The following is a 16,732-nucleotide window of genomic DNA, read 5'->3' as shown; positions in this document are numbered from 1 at the left end:
CATAACATAGAATAAAATTAATCATAAATTCTCCAGTTCCTTCTTTGACTAATTTTCCCTCCGTTAAACTTGAAATTTTTCCTGTAGACGAGTCCAGGTTGACAGGTTTGAGGAACACCCTCTAGTGCGTCTTGTTATGACAGTCATCATTGGCCAGATGGGAACGAAGGTGTATCAATAAAAAGGAACGTTCATAGGTTAGGAAGTGACATGTCTGAGAGAAGACAGCCCACACGGCCAGGCTCAGTACACCCCAAGATGACGCAGGTGGACACTAGTTCTGGTGTGGTCGTTGTTTCAATCGGTTGAAAGGATTGTCCTCTGTCTTGGGGTTAATTAATGTACTATGTGGCGGGACGCAGGATACAAGTGGCAATCCACCTTACATTCTATACAGCAATCATGTATCACATAACTATGCAGTAAAATTGTTGGTGGTAAAAATATTTCATTTAATCATTGATGCTGTGTAATGTGGAACAGACGAGGTCTTTGAAGTATAATCACTGAGCTCGCACACAACAGTAATAATAATCTGAGATGAGAGTAGCGGGTATATTGACTGTAATAAGATTGTAATCATCTCAGCTCATAGTAAAGCAAAAACCACATGTAAGGTTATCTTGAGATTATTTTAGGGCTTAGCGTCCCCACGGCCCCAGTTCATGTAGGTTATCTTGAGATGATTTCGGGGCTTTTTAAGTGTCCCCGCGGCCCGGTCCTCGACCAGGCCTCTACCTCCAGGAAGCAGCCCGTGACAGCTGACTAACACCCAGGTACCTATTTTACTGCTAGGTAACAGGGGCATAGGGTGAAAGAAACTTTGCCCATTGTTTCTCGCCGGCGCCTGGGACCGAACCCAGGACCACAGGATCACAATTCCAGTGTGCTGTCCGCTCAGCCGACCGGCTCCAATAAGCTCCATGCTCCTCCATGTAGTCTATAATTATTCCATACTGAAAGTACTGTATGTGTAGGTGTGTGTGTGACAGTGTGAGCGGCACTGCTGCAAGGCAGTGAGAGTGCGAGCCGACCCTTGATCACCATCGCTTAATCACTCAGATTTGTTAATTAATTATAGAATCTTTAACGATTTTGGAGCAGACGGGGGAACTATCGCTTAGTTCCGTCACCTGAGACTACTGTCTTGGACCTTCCGTCACCTGAGACTACTGTCTTGAACCTTCCGTCACCTGAGACTAGTGTCTTGGACCTTTCCGTCACCTGAGACTACTGTCTTGAACCTTCCGTCACCTGAGACTACTGTCTTGAACCTTCCGTCACCTGAGACTACTGTCTTGGATCTTCCGTCACCTGAGACTACTGTCTTGAACCCTTCCGTCACCAGAGCTCTTAAAAGTAGCTAGTTTGAAACAAATGAACTAAACAAATATGATTAATTAAGCGATGGTAATAACCCATTGTCAATAATTAATTAGTGTATATTTTGTCCTATTCCATAGATTATATATTTCATCGCTAAATGTAACTAAAGATGATTAGCTCAATAAAATTCAATAAAATATTTATATTGAATAATTACATTTAGAATATCATTATAGCGTAATTTTAAACAATAAATATAAGTTATTAGATGAAAGGAAGAAACACAGAGGCAAGAGGTTTGAGTTTTGAAACAAGTGGGACTAATTTTTTCAGGGATTCAAATTCAAATTCATATAAGTTTATTGAGGTATAACTACACACAAAGGGATGAGTTAGTTCAAGCTATTCTCACCCCGTTCAGTGCAACGTGTCCATATATATACATATATAACTGAAAACTCTACACCCCAGAAGGATTTGAACCCAGACAGCCAGGAGCACTATAATGAAGTATAATCGCCCTGTAATGAAGTAAGGGCGAAGAGGTAGAACAGCTTATTGATAGAGCTCGGGTTATCTTGAGATGATTGCGGGGCTTAGGGTCCCCGAGCCCGGTCCTCGACCAGGCCTTCTTTTTGTTACACCCCGCCCCCCCCCCCCCCCCCCCCAGGAAGCAGCCCGTAGCAGCTGTCTAACTCCAGGTGCCTATTTACTGCTAGATAACATTAGCATCAGTGTGAAAAAAACTTTTTGCCCATTTGTCTCCGCCTCTACCGGGGATCGAACCAGGATCTTCAGGACAACGAATCCGAAGCGCTGACCACTCAGCTGTCAGGCGCACAATTCCCCCAGATTCATGGGGGAATTGTGTAAAAACCTGGTTTGTGTTTCGGAGAGACTGCAGGATCAGTGGTAGGTCAAGTTGATTTCCCGGTTGCCATTCTTTTAACATGTCGTAGATAAGTCGATTAAGGCGTGTATGGGATCCTCTCGGACGTAGGCTCGAACCCTCGTCACGGCCCCTGTGTATTTGTTCAGCACTATGCACCTTGGCGTACTTGGTGTGGGGAAACTCCAGGCAGCTAATCTCTTTTTTTAAATTGATTTTAATAAGATAAAGTTATGTCTGATTTATTTTTCTTAGTAAGTAAGAATTAATGGAGTGAACTGTATATACTTGTAAACTGCCTGTAATTATCTTACTCACTAATGGGAGGGACAATTGGTAGCCTAAACCACTTTAATATGGCTCCTTCTTAAACTACCAATTGTTTACCTTTTATTATTATAATATACCACATGTGGTGGTCTAATCTACTAGTAATAATTACTAATTATGACTACTAATACTGTTAAAAAATGGCTTAGCTGTGCCAGTAGTGTGGGCCTGGTAAGGCGTGTAGGTGTAACCTCCAGATTGGGTGTGGCTCTGTGCCTCCTTGTGCTACGTAATGGCGGCTGGTGGGAAGAACAAAGCTTGTCAAACAAATAGTTAATGTGTATGAACCAACTGTCTGCTTAGATTCTTGCTGCTCCTCTCACAATTTACCTGTATGGAATGCAAGGAATTAATCAAAGTTCCCTAAACATATCAATTACAGGTATGGCATGAAATAGGTGGGTGTAATCTGGGGTACACGTACATTGTGTTTTGTTTTAGTCCTGTATTATGACCGACTTATTTATAAATGAAAAAAAGTGCACACTGTAATTTCAAATACAATACTTGATAAGCCGGATACTGTCGTTGTTGTGATGTTGATAGGCTGTGTTGCTGGTTGTTGACAGGTAATTGGGGTGTCTAGTTATTTCACCAGTCCTGGAGCCAAGTACAGCATATAGCTGCTGCTTTGTTATCATTGTGGAGCGGGAGCCTTGCTCTCAGTGGAGCCAACGCCCTGTTCCTGGTTCCTCTCTCATAGTAATTTTACATTAACAAGGGACCTAGCTACAATTTGATGTAAATAATTATATTCAGTCTTATTGATTACTTTTTTGTTAATTCTAGATACTAAACTAGTCTATTAACAATGTTTCATAATGTAAATATACGATGACATCCATGACGTCACGGAGTCCATGACGTCACGGAGTCTCCCATTTTCCATCCTGAAGGGATTACAGACTAAGGGAGACTGTGTTATATGTGAGTGTGTGTGTGTGTGTGTCGGTTTCCCGACACTTGGTACTTTAACCGTTCGACCACCGTGACTGTACAAAAGTCATTGGTAGCCGAAACTATATCATCAACGACCCGACAGCCGTTGGTGATTGATTGATTGATAAAGATTAAGCCACCCAAGAGGTGGCACGGGCATGAATAGCCCGTAAGTGGTAAAAAAAAAAATTCAGTATTCTGAGGTTGCATTTAATCATCAAGCTGTTATCGCGGGGGCGGATACTGCTTCACAGTCTTTATGAGGGTGTCCAACTGCTGGACACCTTTGTTGACCAGGAGAGTGGCTGTGTTGATGGCTTCAGTGTGGCCACTGCAAGATTCAGAAACTCTTCAAAAGTTGTAGCACTTGGTGGTAAGCTTGGACATATATATTTCATCGAATCACCTCACTTTGTGGGGCCACGTGAGCAACACAAATCGTATTTGTGTTGCTCACTTGGCCCCACAATTTGTAATTAACAGATTGGCTTTCTGTAACCATCCATTAGGCTCATATATTAACACGTTGTACTGAATGGGGTGAGAATAGCTTGAGCTACCTCATCCCTTTGTGTGTATTTTACCTCAATAAACTTATTTCAATTTCAATTTCAATTTCAATCCATTAGGCCCTTTCCTGGCGTGCTAGAACGCAACCATCCATGAAGACCTTTCCTGACATTTTGGAAACAACAAACACAATGCCATATAACTGCACAGTGCAACAAATAAATAGATGCCATATATATCTATGGCACAAGGATATATCTGAATTGTATACATTTTCAGCTCATGTTTCACCTCTAAGATATTGGACTGTTTCGTCATGAATAATGCATTTAAAGTAATTATGCATTCCTTCAACACTGCGCAAAAATATTCTCAAATAATGTTTACCAATGTCTTCTTAGATTCTCTGAGTTCAGTGTACAGGTCCGCTAATATCATATGATATTATATTTTGTTTCGAATTATCGTAACAGATTTCCTGTGTTTTGTGGATGGGAGCGTTCAGATTGTTTGTCCGTTATCATCATACATTCTTATATTATATTTTGTCATTAAATTGTAAGTGAAAATACTTAAAAAACAAACGCATACTTTAGGTCAAATTTGCTAAACGTCAATGCGGAAGATTTCGAAAAACATGAAAATCCTTGATCGAGACCTTACCGAACTTTTTGCCATATATTTTTAATTTTTAGACGTTTGTTTAATTACTGTTTATGTCTAATGCTGGAGCTAATACCCCATGAACAATGAACAACAATAATGTTCGTGTATATTTAACTTTTTTCATTTGCAACTATAACTCGTTTATGCTATTTTTTTTTTACATGTTCGAATATTGGACAAAAATTTGCTTGACCTAATAACTCTTATTAGTACTGTATATTAAATAGCTTATTCAAAATTAACAAATCTACAACTTATACAGTATTTCGTATCATATGACTGATTCATTTTTATTTATTATTACAATCCGAAGTAAGAAAGACCATTTATAAGTCAGCAGGACTCATTTACATGCACGAGCGTGTACACCAAATGGTTAAATGTGCACAATATGCATAGCATGGCATGAAGCAACGTGTCTTGCAGGAATAACAGTAATATATGCTGCACGCGGAGGCTGTGACGACGTCCTTGTTGGTAGTGGCGGGCTAGTATATAAGGGGCGCCAGCAGCCACTTTGGCAGGCAGCTCCTCATTGTGGATCAACATGAACGCTCTGGTAAGGCTTCCACTACTCACTATCAGTTTTTGCTGAACTCTTTACTCAGCCCCTGTGATACTTATGTAAGAACATTAAGGAGAATGTTATATTTTTCCCTCTCGCCAGACTGTGTACGCCTTCGCGGCTCTTGCGGCTTGCTGCGGTGCCCAGCTGTTTGGATATCCAGGAGCATACAGCCCCTACTTAGGCAACTTTGGAGTCTCTCCGAATAGCCTATTCGGTGCTCCAGTCCCAGTGTCCTCACCATCTTTCAGTCCTCTAGTATACAACGCAGGAAGCTTTGCTCCCGTCCAGTCCCAGTACCACGCCCAGGACGAACTGGGCCAGTATTCCTTCGGTTACTCCGGTGGTCCTTCGTCCAAAGCTGAGACTCGCGACGCCTTTGGCATCGTCCGCGGGTCATACAACTATGTTGACGCTAATGGCAAGGTTCAGACCCAGAACTATGTGGCAGATGCACTCGGCTTCCATGTGGCTGGTACCGACCTGCCCGTGGCACCTGATGCTCCCAAAGCTGCTGATCCAGGTCCCCTGCCCCAGCCCGTACAGGACACCGCCGAAGTGGCAGCAGCTAAGACCGCTTTTAAAGCTGCTTACGACAAGGCCGCAGCCGCCGCCGCTGCGGCCCCTGACAGTCGCAAGAAGCGTTCAGTCGTGGCCGCCCCAGTTGTCTACTCTCCCAACGGCTTCTCCTACGGGTTCTCAGCTCCCTTGACTTCTGCCAGCCCATCTATACTAGGCGCCCCTCTCACTTACTCGGCCGCCCTGCCAGCATATACCGGTGTTCCCGCCCTAGGCTACACTACAGCGGTCGCCGCCCCAGCTGCTACCCTTCGCGACGCTCAGCTTCTCCGTATCGTGCACAACCCTGGTCATGCTGTCTCCTACCGTGTTGACTAGATGTTGTAGAGTACGTAGCCCAGAGGCTGGTCGCTACCGTGTTGACTAAGTGTTGTAGATCACGTAGCTCAGAGGCTGGCTGCTTGGTACCTGTTGTACAGTTAACCATTGTTACTTGTGTTTTCGCAGGTAAAAACTAAATCAGGTATCAGTAACCGGTGAATTGCCTCTGGTCTGCTGTTGACAACCCATCCAGGCGTCACGCAGTAGAGAGCGTATTCATGTTTCCACAATTAAACATTATAAGCACTTTGTCAAATACTTTAATAAAAGATTATTTTTACGCAATGATGTTATTATCCATTTTCAGAGTTTCCCAATGTAAAGTTTGTGTTCACATTCCATGGTAGAACAGATATTTAACAAGGGTAAGCTTTTGTTGGACGACGTTCCGCTGTAGCGACTATTTTCACAGGTAACATATGAGCATACAAACAGAACTTTAAATTTCATATGTTTGCAAACATGGGAATGGCTCTGTGCCAACACAGTACTTATTAGCAGTGTTTACTTAGTTGCCTGGGTACCCCATGCTGCTACACTGTTCATGAGAGAGCTCATAGCAGAGTAGATAATTACCTCTCGCTGGAAAGTCCAGGGATTTAAATCCCTTTTCGAATTATATATATAATGTGCTAGGAGGGGTCCCCCTAGGCCTAGGTCCTAGACCAACTACTAACCTTTCTCATGATGCCTTGAAACAACCCACAACAGTTGCTTAGCCACCCAGTACCTATTTACTGCTGGGTAAATAGGTGTGAAGAACTGAATAATGCGGAATAGAACCCCTATATTTTACCTTAACTTAATATTCATATTTTCCTCTGCCAACCACAATTGAGTTAAGTCTCACTTTTTTTCAAGGAGAATTTACTTACATCATTTGTGTATGTGCACAAGTAAAGAGTTGTTGTTGGCATGAGCAGCATAATAGAGATAATATAAATCCACTGCCTCCCAGAGATTTAAAGGGGTAGGCAGTGATTTTAGGTTCTTTTCCAAGAAAATCTTGCATTCAGATCGCCTGCGATTGCTAGAATTGTTAATACATAAGTTTATTTTGGAGAAGAACGTATATTGTTAGGATTTCTTAAGGTCGCTATATATTAACCTGTAAGATACAACTAAGACAGCATTTGTTCTCATAATGTTTACATCCACCAGATGACGTTACCAGTTATACTGTGCGCATCTTACGGAGTCCGAACTCGCGAGGCGCGACTTTACTTCTGAACTTTTGGTTTAAGAGAAATGTTCCCAAGTGCGTGGGGTAGAACTTATCTGTAGAGGTTATTAAAAACAAATCAGCATCCATCACTAGTTCTGTTGTTTTCCCTAATTGTTATTATAACGTTACACATATTTTTAATTTTACTGGTGAACGAACGCGTAGTAGGAAAGTCAGCAAAAACTGTTTGTAAATGCTGAGAATATTTTCCTCAAGTTGCCCTGTGACTCAAACTGATTACGTTTGTCGATATGTTTTAAGCACAAATGAGACAGAAAAACACAATCCACTATTGGCATACTTCCAAAAGAAACATGAAACATTTCTTCAAATTATGTGCAGTAATTTCATTGACAACATTAATATCGTTGATTAGTGTTTACAAGAGTCTACCTGCGAGGCGGGCAGCAGGTGGGTCAGCACTCCCAGGTCAAGCCAGCTGCCGCTCCCTCTTCACCATCACTCGGGCCCCAGACAACTACCTTTGGTTCCCGGAAATGTCTGAAGCTATCAGAAGGGTGCGACATCTTATTCAGAAGAGGTCATCACCAATGGGAGCAACATCAGAGGATTACCGTCGTCTTGGGGAACTGCTGCCAGCTCTCTTAACCATTCAAGACAACAATAGCACTAATGGTCAAGGGGGAAACCAGACAAAGAGAGAACCATCAGCCACTCTTCGGTCAACTACCAGACTTGGTGCTACCGGCGGAGTGCTGCCGTATGTCCCTTGTACTATAGCACCCTTTGACGACCCGGCCACCGTCACCGCTTGTCTCAGGAAGAGACTGGCCAAGGACGCTCTATGGATCGATTTCTTTGGTGACTCTAAACTCAGAGTGCTGTTTTATGAGTTTCTTCGACGAACGGACAGTGAATACCACTACATGGTCAAACTTCAGGTATGTCGTAGGTTGCTAACCTTGGTTGTTGTGGGTGATGTTTGTGGTGAGAGAACAAGAGCCACGCATCCTCGGTTCTTGATAATATTCACGTTCACGAATCACGATTCAATTGAACGTGATTCGTATACCATTAAAAATATAACACTCGTGTATAATAAGACTAAATAGACCATTAATACTTTAAAAGTACATAATTAAATAATAAACTAGCAAGAATCTGGCCAGCAATGTTCGGAGATTTTTCAACATTTTGTCGAGGTATGAATGTGGTGGTGAAGAGAAACTGGTGTAGTCTCTCAAATGTTTCATTAGATCAGAGGGGAATGGTTAGATATATAATAAAATTTCTGGTGTGAAGTGGATATTTGTGCACATCGTTGATGCCAGGAGGATGGTGTTGTAGAAGGCAGATGTTGTGGGTGACATGTCCTACTGTAGAAGGCAGGTGTTGGGGGCGACATGTCCTACTGTAGAAGGTAGATGTTGGGGGCGACATGTCCTACTGTAGAAGGCAGGTGTTGTGGGCGACATGTCTTACTGTAGAAGGCAGGTGTTGGGGGCGACATGTCCTACTGTAGAAGACAGGTGTTGGGGGGGCGACATATCCTACTGTAGAGGGCAGGTGTTGTGGGCGACATGTCTTACTGTAGAAGGCAGGTGTTGGGGGCGACATGTTCTACTGTAGAAGACAGGTGTTGGGGGGGGCGACATATCCTACTGTAGAGGGCAGGTGTGGTGGGCGACATGTCCTACTGTAGAAGGCAGGTGTTGGGGGGGGCGACATGTCCTACTGTAGGGGGCAGGTGTGGTGGGCGACATGTCTTACTGTAGAAGGCAGGTGTTGGGCGACATGTCCTACTGTAGAAGGCAGGTGTTGTGGGCGACATGTCTTACTGTAGAAGGCAAGTGTTGGGCGACATGTCCTACTGTAGAAGGCAGGTGTTGTGAGCGACATGTCTTACTGTAGAAGGCAGGTGTTGGGCGACATGTCCTACTGTAGAAGGCAGGTGTTGGGCGACATGTCTTACTATAGAAGGCAGGTGTTGGGCGATATGTCCTACTGTAGAAGACAGGTGTTGTGGGCGACATGTCCTACTGTAGAAGGCAGGTGTTGGGCGACATATCTTACTATAGAAGGCAGGTGTTGGGCGATATGTCCTACTGTAGAAGGCAGGTGTTGTGGGCGACATGTCCTACTGTAGAAGGCAGGTGTTGTGAGCGACATGTCTTACTGTAGAAGGCAGGTGTTGGGCGACATGTCCTACTGTAGAAGGCAGGTGTTGGGCGACATGTCTTACTATAGAAGGCAGGTGTTGGGCGATATGTCCTACTGTAGAAGACAGGTGTTGTGGGCGACATGTCCTACTGTAGAAGGCAGGTGTTGGGCGACATATCTTACTATAGAAGGCAGGTGTTGGGCGATATGTCCTACTGTAGAAGGCAGGTGTTGTGGGCGACATGTCCTACTGTAGAAGGCAGGTGTTGGGCGACATGTCTTACTATAGAAGGCAGGTGTTGCTAGATATGTCCTACTGTAGAAGACAGGTGTTGTGGGCGACATGTCCTACTGTAGAAGGCAGGTGTTTGGGGGCGACATGTCCTACTGTAGAAGGCTGGTGTTGGGGAGGGACATGTCCTACTGTAGAAGGCAGGTGTTGGGGCGACATGTCCTACTGTAGAAGGCAGGTGTTGTGGGCGACATGTCTTACTGTAGAAGGCAGGTGTTGGGGCGGCATGTCCTACTGTAGAAGACAGGTGTTGGGGGGCGACATATCCTACTGTAGAGGGCAGGTGTTGTGGGCGACATGTCTTACTGTAGAAGGCAGGTGTTGGGGGGGCGACATGTTCTACTGTAGGGGGGAGGTGTGGTGGGCGACATGTCTTACTGTAGAAGGCAGGTGTTTGGGGGCGACATGTCCTACTGTAGAAGGCAGGTGTTGTGGGCGACATGTCCTAATGTAGAAGGCAGGTGTTGGGCGACATGTCTTACTATAGAAGGCAGGTGTTGGGCGATATGTCCTACTGTAGAAGACAGGTGTTGTGGGCGACATGTCTTACTGTAGAAGGCAGGTGTTTGGGGCGACATGTCCTACTGTAGAAGACAGGTGTTGGGGGAGTAACATGTCCTACTGTACTCACCTAATTGTGCTTGCGGGGGTTGAGCTTTGGCTCTTTGGTCAAAGGGGGGGAGGGGGAGGGGAGAGGGGACGTGTGGTGGGCGACATGTCCTACTGTAGAAGGCAGGTGTTTGAGGGCGACATGTCCTACTGTAGAAGGTTGGTGTTGGGGAGGGACATGTCCTACTGTAGAAGGCAGGTGTGGTGGGCGACATGTCCTACAGTGGAAGGAAGGTGTTTGGGGCGCGACATGTCCTACTGTAGAAGGCAGGTGTTGGGGAGGGACATGTCCTACTGTAGAAGGCAGGTGTTGGGGGCGACATGTTCTACTGTAGAAGGCAGGTGTTTGGGGGCGATATGTCCTACTGTAGAAGGCAGGTGTTTGGGGGCGATATGTCCTACTGTAGAAGGCAGGTGTTGGGGGCGACATGTCCTATTGTAGAAGGCAGGTGTTGGGGAGGGACATGTCCTACTGTAGAAGGCAGGTGTTGGGGGCGACATGTTCTACTGTAGAAGGCAGGTGTTTGGGGGCGACATGTCCTACTGTAGAAGGCAGGTGTTTGGGGGCGACATGTCCTACTGTAGAAGGCTTGTGTTGGGGAGGGACATGTCCTACTGTAGAAGGCAGGTGTTGGGGGCGACATGTTCTACTGTAGAAGGCAGGTGTTTGGGGGCGATATGTCCTTCTGTAGAAGGCAGGTGTTTGGGGGCGATATGTCCTACTGTAGAAGGCAGGTGTTGGGGGCGACATGTCCTATTGTAGAAGGCAGGTGTTGGGGGCGACATGTCCAACTGTAGAAGACAGATGACTTCTTCACATTGTCTGGTCCGGGCACTGTGTTGACCATACAAAATACATATTAATACAAAGTTATCACAACTTTTAATACAGCGGCTTTCAGGTCTTTGGGCATTTCTTAGTTATTCTAAATCTGAAGTAATCTCTTTAATTTGAATGTTTTTAATAATTGCAGTAGATGGTACAAAGTCATATTCTATGTTTTCTCTCCTGCAAGCCTCATTGACCAATCAGTCTACATAGTCATCCAAAGTTACCAACTTCATCATAGGATGGGATCCACACGAATTTTATACAAAAGTTATTATCATTGGCAGAAATCACATTTAATATATATTACAAGGTACTTCATACATTAACTGTGATAAGTTCTTTAAAGACAGCAGAGCACTTTTAGAGTCACAAAATATCACTCCGCCCCCATTGAGCTCAAGGTACTCAGTGGCTAGATTCTCAGCGTGCTTGTGATGTGCTTGTGGTGTGCTTGTGGCGTTCTTGTGGTGTGCTTGTGGTGTGCTTGTGGTGTGCTTGTGGTGTGCTTGTGGCGTTCTTGTGGTGTGCTTGTGGTGTGCTTGTGGTGTGCTTGTGGTGTGCTTGTGGCGTTCTTGTGATGTGCTTGTGGCGTGCTTGAGGTGTGCTTCAGTCTGTGTCGTGCTGCTCAGTCGTCCAGTCTCTGCGTACTAGTTGTTGTTGTTGTTGTTTCAGATTTAGGTACTCAGAACGAAATGTCCGTGTAGCACGGGCTATAGTGAGCCCGTAAAGCAAGCATACTAGACATTTCATTTGCTTTATATACTGCACATGCACAACCTTCTCTACATGTGCTAAGTTGCACAGAACCATCAGTAGAAGCATACAATTCAGTTGGTTTGAGATCTTGAAGATGACTGCCAATAGCTTTCAGTGTTATGCTTCACAGTCTTATAGGTTTGCTTTAAGCTAATGGGTGTGAAATGTATAGTGACCTACACATTATTCCAAGGGGGAATATAGTTAACAATTTTTTCAGGATTAAGAAACACATTCAGTTGCAAAAGATTATTGACATAACAGCTGAGCATACACTATAAACAACACTATAAGTTGTTTGTCGAGGATTTAATGAACAGTCAGAGTTGTTTAGAATAGATCTAATTTAGAATTTAGTTTGAATAGTGCTGGGGGATCATTAATTTTCAAAATTTGGGCATAAAAAATATTATTAAGTAGAACTATTCTATAAATAGAGGATAGTCTTAGTTCTTTTCTCGTATTAATATTTAGGAGTTCTAGGACAACCCAGGATGATACGCATGGCATCATTTTGTACTACATCAAGGCATTGTAATTGTTTAGGGGAAAAATTAACAAGGTGTAAAACATAATAATCAACAACATATTGTATAAAGACAATATAAAAGTCACGAGAATATATTATGTTAATGCCAAATCCTTTGCCCACGAGAGTTTTGGGAGGTTTAAGGCGATCAACAAGTGTTCTGCGAATGTTACTGATAACATTTGTATCGCTGACCTCGATTCCAAGATATTTCTAAGACTCGCAAGCCTCCACGGGCTCTCCATTAATAGTACAGTTAGAATGATGAAGAGAATGGGGAACAAGAACCCTTGTTTTATCATCAGAGATAATGAGACCACATTCTAATATTTTCTTGGAAAATGCATCAAGTAATGCTTGTAGTCTAGTTTTACTGTGTGTCATAATACAAATATCATCAGCAAAACTAATAACATAGGCACATCTTAATTCTTCTGGGCGTGAGGAACTCTGACTTGGTGCCTGTACCTGGGACGTGCAAGGGACGTGTCTGGGTGTGTGGATCACGTCAGCCACGAGACTACAGTTTTAATAATACGATCAATCCTTCCTAATTGTTATTAATTTTTTATTGTTCTTATTTTTAGAATTCAACAAAACGTTTTGAGGAGTTAAGACTAAATTTCGGCAATCTACATCATGACATGGAGGCTACAACAGACCTCGAGCCGCGTCTGCGCATTACATTCAGGTAGATAAAAATAATTGTGGATGAATTTCATATTCAACCTAAAAGTGTTGATACTCAAATACATTCAATGGGATATCCAACTACATGTGCCCTCAACCAGACTCAGGGTAGACGTAGTCCCTGTTACTACTGCTACCACGACTATCACTGCTGCTCCTCTAGTAACTCTCGTCACAGTTTCAGACCGTTTGTGGAAATGGTGCCATCGTTGGTGAGAGAGAGCGCTGAGCTCCGACAGCTGGGCAAGTGGGCCAGGGGAGAGGAGAGACCACCTCAACTCTTGCTCCTTGGTAAGATCTCAGACAGTAATATATATCTTAAACCCCAGTTCGTGTCCCACGATATTCTTAAGCAGTTTTCGGGTGAACACAACATGTTGCCTGCCACTGTTTCATTTATTGTTAACCCAGTACTGAGGAAACTCTGCCACAGCTAGTGTGACGGCATACTAATTATCGTGTGAAGGGCTGGATTAAGACCGGATCAGAAACCTTTAGAGGCCCTAAGAACTTAAAAGATTTTGGTGGCCCCAAACATATCTGATTCAAAATATAAACAATCGGAAAGCGTAAAATAATTATTTTTTTCAAAAAACAACAAAACTTAGAGTAAGATGGAAAATAATGTTTTTTGTATATCACTATTTATATTTGGAAAGTGTTCTCTTACTTTTTCTAATTGCAAAAATCTTTGATCAGATCCTCAAAACTCATCTTACGTAACACATCTGATTCTATACTTAGTACAGATAAGGCATCCAGCTTGCCTTGTTACATTGTGGATTTCTTGGAAATTTTAATCTACTTCAACTGAGAAAATGAACGCTTAGCTGAGTAATTTGTGAAGTTTAATGTTAACAAATATAATAAAACAAATGTCTACATTTGAAAAGGCACATTTAATATTGCCTTCTACAATTATTTTATAAAGTTCAGCATGACTGAATCTTGTTTTTACCTTTTTATTTCACTGAATTTATGACGCACATATGAGCGAAACATCTGAAGCTCACATGAGACGTTGTTTATATCCTCTGGGAAAGCATCAGTCCACTTTTGACAACACTAAAAATAGCTTTCAAGTTCAGATGATGAAGTAACATGATGTGGCACGTCTCTTAGAAATGAAGATCTCTGCTATTTCTTTGTATATCTCTCGTCTTCTTATCATCTCAGTTTTAAGTTTGTCAACAATTGTGAAAAAGGAGGTGATACGAAAGTTATCTCTAACATTCAGATCTGCTTCTGGCGAATGTCCATCATTGGGTACCTTCTTTCTGATACATTTGCGAGTTTGAGCTGTTATGTGAATTAGTGATCCACGATCACGGTAGTGTGGTTGACAATTTATATGACGTGGGTGTGGATCAATAATTCCTCTGGGCTTTAGTAGCAGTCAGGGAAAGTCGAAAATTCCAGCTGGGCAGCGGTTAGTTGCGTCTGAAATATGTGCATAATAAGACTGCTCACAGCAGCAAGGTGGATAGAACTTTTGTCTTCCATTTGTAGGGTCGGTTGTTCAAGTCTCCTAGTGCCCAGGTGAATGAAATGTTTATATCTACAGTAGTGTGGTTATATATATATATAAATATATATATATATATATATATATATATATATATATATATATATATATATATATATATATATATATATATATATATATATATATATATATATATATATACATATATATATTGGTGTATACTGGCAGCAGGTTTTCTTTCAAACATGTTTCATTGAATATGACCGCATATTCTGTATTTATTATTTTCATGCTAATGCTGATGCTAAGAAAATAGTTAGAGGGATAGTAGCCCTAAACCAGAAAATAATAAATACAGAATATGCGGTCATATTCAATGAAATATATATATATATATATATATATATATATATATATATATATATATATATATATATATTTGTATCAACCCATGTATATCTTGTAACCATCAAACACATAATAAAGCACAAAAAATAAAAAAGGAAGGGGGTGGTAGGAGAAAAGCACACAGAAACTGTATTGGAGGGGATCTAAACATTCCCTCTAATGCGTTATGCGTGGTTTCTTATGAGGCTATGGGTCCCCCTTCTTCCAGCTAGAGGTGGTACTGTGTTTATTTATATATATATATATATATATATATATATATATATATATATATATATATATATATATATATGAATGAAAACTCACACCCCAGAAGTGACTCGAACCCATACTCCCATGTATATAAGCGCCCTTATCATCCGCTTAATCAAGCGGATTAAGGCGCCCTGTAGTTACCAGTTGCGTTGCTTCTGGGAGTATGGGTTCGAGTCACTTCTGGGGTGTGAGTTTTCATTCGCATATAGTCCTGGGGACCATTCAGGCTTGTTCGCATTTGTGTTCCTCACGTGTGCCCCAAAGAATGAGGTGATTTGGTGAAATGCTATGCCCAAGATTACCATCCGAGTTGCCGTCGGGGAAGTGGCTCAAATAGCCTCGGCTATCACTTCCTTTTGACGGCCGTGATGGTCAAGCGGATTAAGGCGCCCTGTAGTTACCAGTTGCGTTGCTTCTGGGAGTATGGGTTCGAGTCACTTCTGGGGTGTGAGTTTTCATTCGCATATAGTCCTGGAGACCATTCAGGCTTGTTCGCATATATATATATATATATATATGTGTGTGTGTGTGTGAATGGTCCCCTTTTGGTCCCTCAACTGTTAATAAAATAAATTTATTTTATCGCGTTTGTTATATTGTTCTTTCTGTTTCTATCAATATTATTATTATATATTATTGTTGAATAAATTCACAAGGGCCGTGATGAAGGTTCGAACCTACGTCTAGGATGATCCCAGACGCGCCTTAATCGACTGAGGCATGACTTGGTCAAAATCCCTTGTGGATTTATTCATATGATATATCACGCTACTGTGATTTCTGTGTGTATATATTATTGTTGTTCTTACCATATTAGCAAACATTTGGAACTTCCATCAACTAAGCCGTATTTGGGCGCTATTTCTCAATATTCTTTAGGCTACACCACGTGGATGATGCAGAGAATGTTTGTAGCCTATTCCCATGACGTCTACAGCTACATTATGCAGATGCACAGGGCTGTAGTGCCCCATCTCCAGCAGGTAAGTAAACATGGGTCACCATGTTTTGGAAACATTTTTGTCACATAATTGATTGCGTAACGCAATAAACAGCTGTGTAAATTTGGGAAGAATATATATATAGTGTGCGGGAGGGCGGACAATTGGTGTCGTGTTTACAAGGTGTACCGTCCATTCCAGCAACCTTACTTGGGCGCGGGGGTGATATAGCCAGTTTAGTTCAATTATTATACACCCTGTACCCACTCTGTGGGCGGTAGTTGAAAGGGTTACAGAGGCACATAATGGGCTCAGGGACTGAACCCGACAATTTTATATCTTGATGAGCTAGTTACAAAATTCAATGAACATCGTCACATCAACAATGGACTCGAGACCGACCACAAGTACAGTTTCTAAATTAAGCAACTGACATATATGGAGAGCTAGTGTAACAATTGAT

General features: G+C 42.4%; 2 protein-coding genes across 2 annotated transcripts; both read left to right on the top strand.

Annotated features, from left to right (window-relative positions):
* Positions 1-5,077: 5,077 nt before the first annotated feature.
* Positions 5,078-6,405, top strand: LOC138372917 (adult-specific rigid cuticular protein 15.7-like). Its single transcript, XM_069338592.1, has 2 exons — positions 5,078-5,219; positions 5,328-6,405. The coding sequence occupies exons 1-2, from the start codon at positions 5,208-5,210 to the stop codon at positions 6,120-6,122; spliced, it is 807 nt and encodes a 268-aa protein (XP_069194693.1). The 5' UTR covers positions 5,078-5,207; the 3' UTR covers positions 6,123-6,405.
* A 1,204-nt stretch (positions 6,406-7,609) lies between these two features.
* LOC123758076 (uncharacterized) lies at positions 7,610-16,360 on the top strand. The gene is made up of 4 exons (XM_069338591.1): positions 7,610-8,252; positions 13,077-13,180; positions 13,358-13,470; positions 16,208-16,360. Exons 1-4 carry the CDS (start codon positions 7,617-7,619, stop codon positions 16,357-16,359), a joined length of 1,005 nt encoding a protein of 334 aa, XP_069194692.1. The 5' UTR covers positions 7,610-7,616; the 3' UTR covers position 16,360.
* Positions 16,361-16,732: the final 372 nt, after the last annotated feature.

Source organism: Procambarus clarkii, chromosome 40, assembly GCF_040958095.1.
Source record: "Procambarus clarkii isolate CNS0578487 chromosome 40, FALCON_Pclarkii_2.0, whole genome shotgun sequence".
Classification (NCBI taxonomy): domain Eukaryota; kingdom Metazoa; phylum Arthropoda; class Malacostraca; order Decapoda; family Cambaridae; genus Procambarus; species Procambarus clarkii.
Note: the sequence above shows the minus strand (reverse complement) of the source record. Positions and strands in the feature narration are given on the sequence as shown.

Excerpts from the sequence above, each read along its gene's own strand:
- LOC123758076 (XM_069338591.1), top strand. The coding sequence starts at position 7,617 with ATGAGACAGAAAAACACAATCCACTATTGGCATACTTCCAAAAGAAAC. Across the intron at positions 8,253-13,076 it reads ACTACATGGTCAAACTTCAG|AATTCAACAAAACGTTTTGA; the intron begins GTATGTCGTAGG and ends TCTTATTTTTAG. Across the intron at positions 13,471-16,207 it reads ACCTCAACTCTTGCTCCTTG|GCTACACCACGTGGATGATG; the intron begins GTAAGATCTCAG and ends AATATTCTTTAG.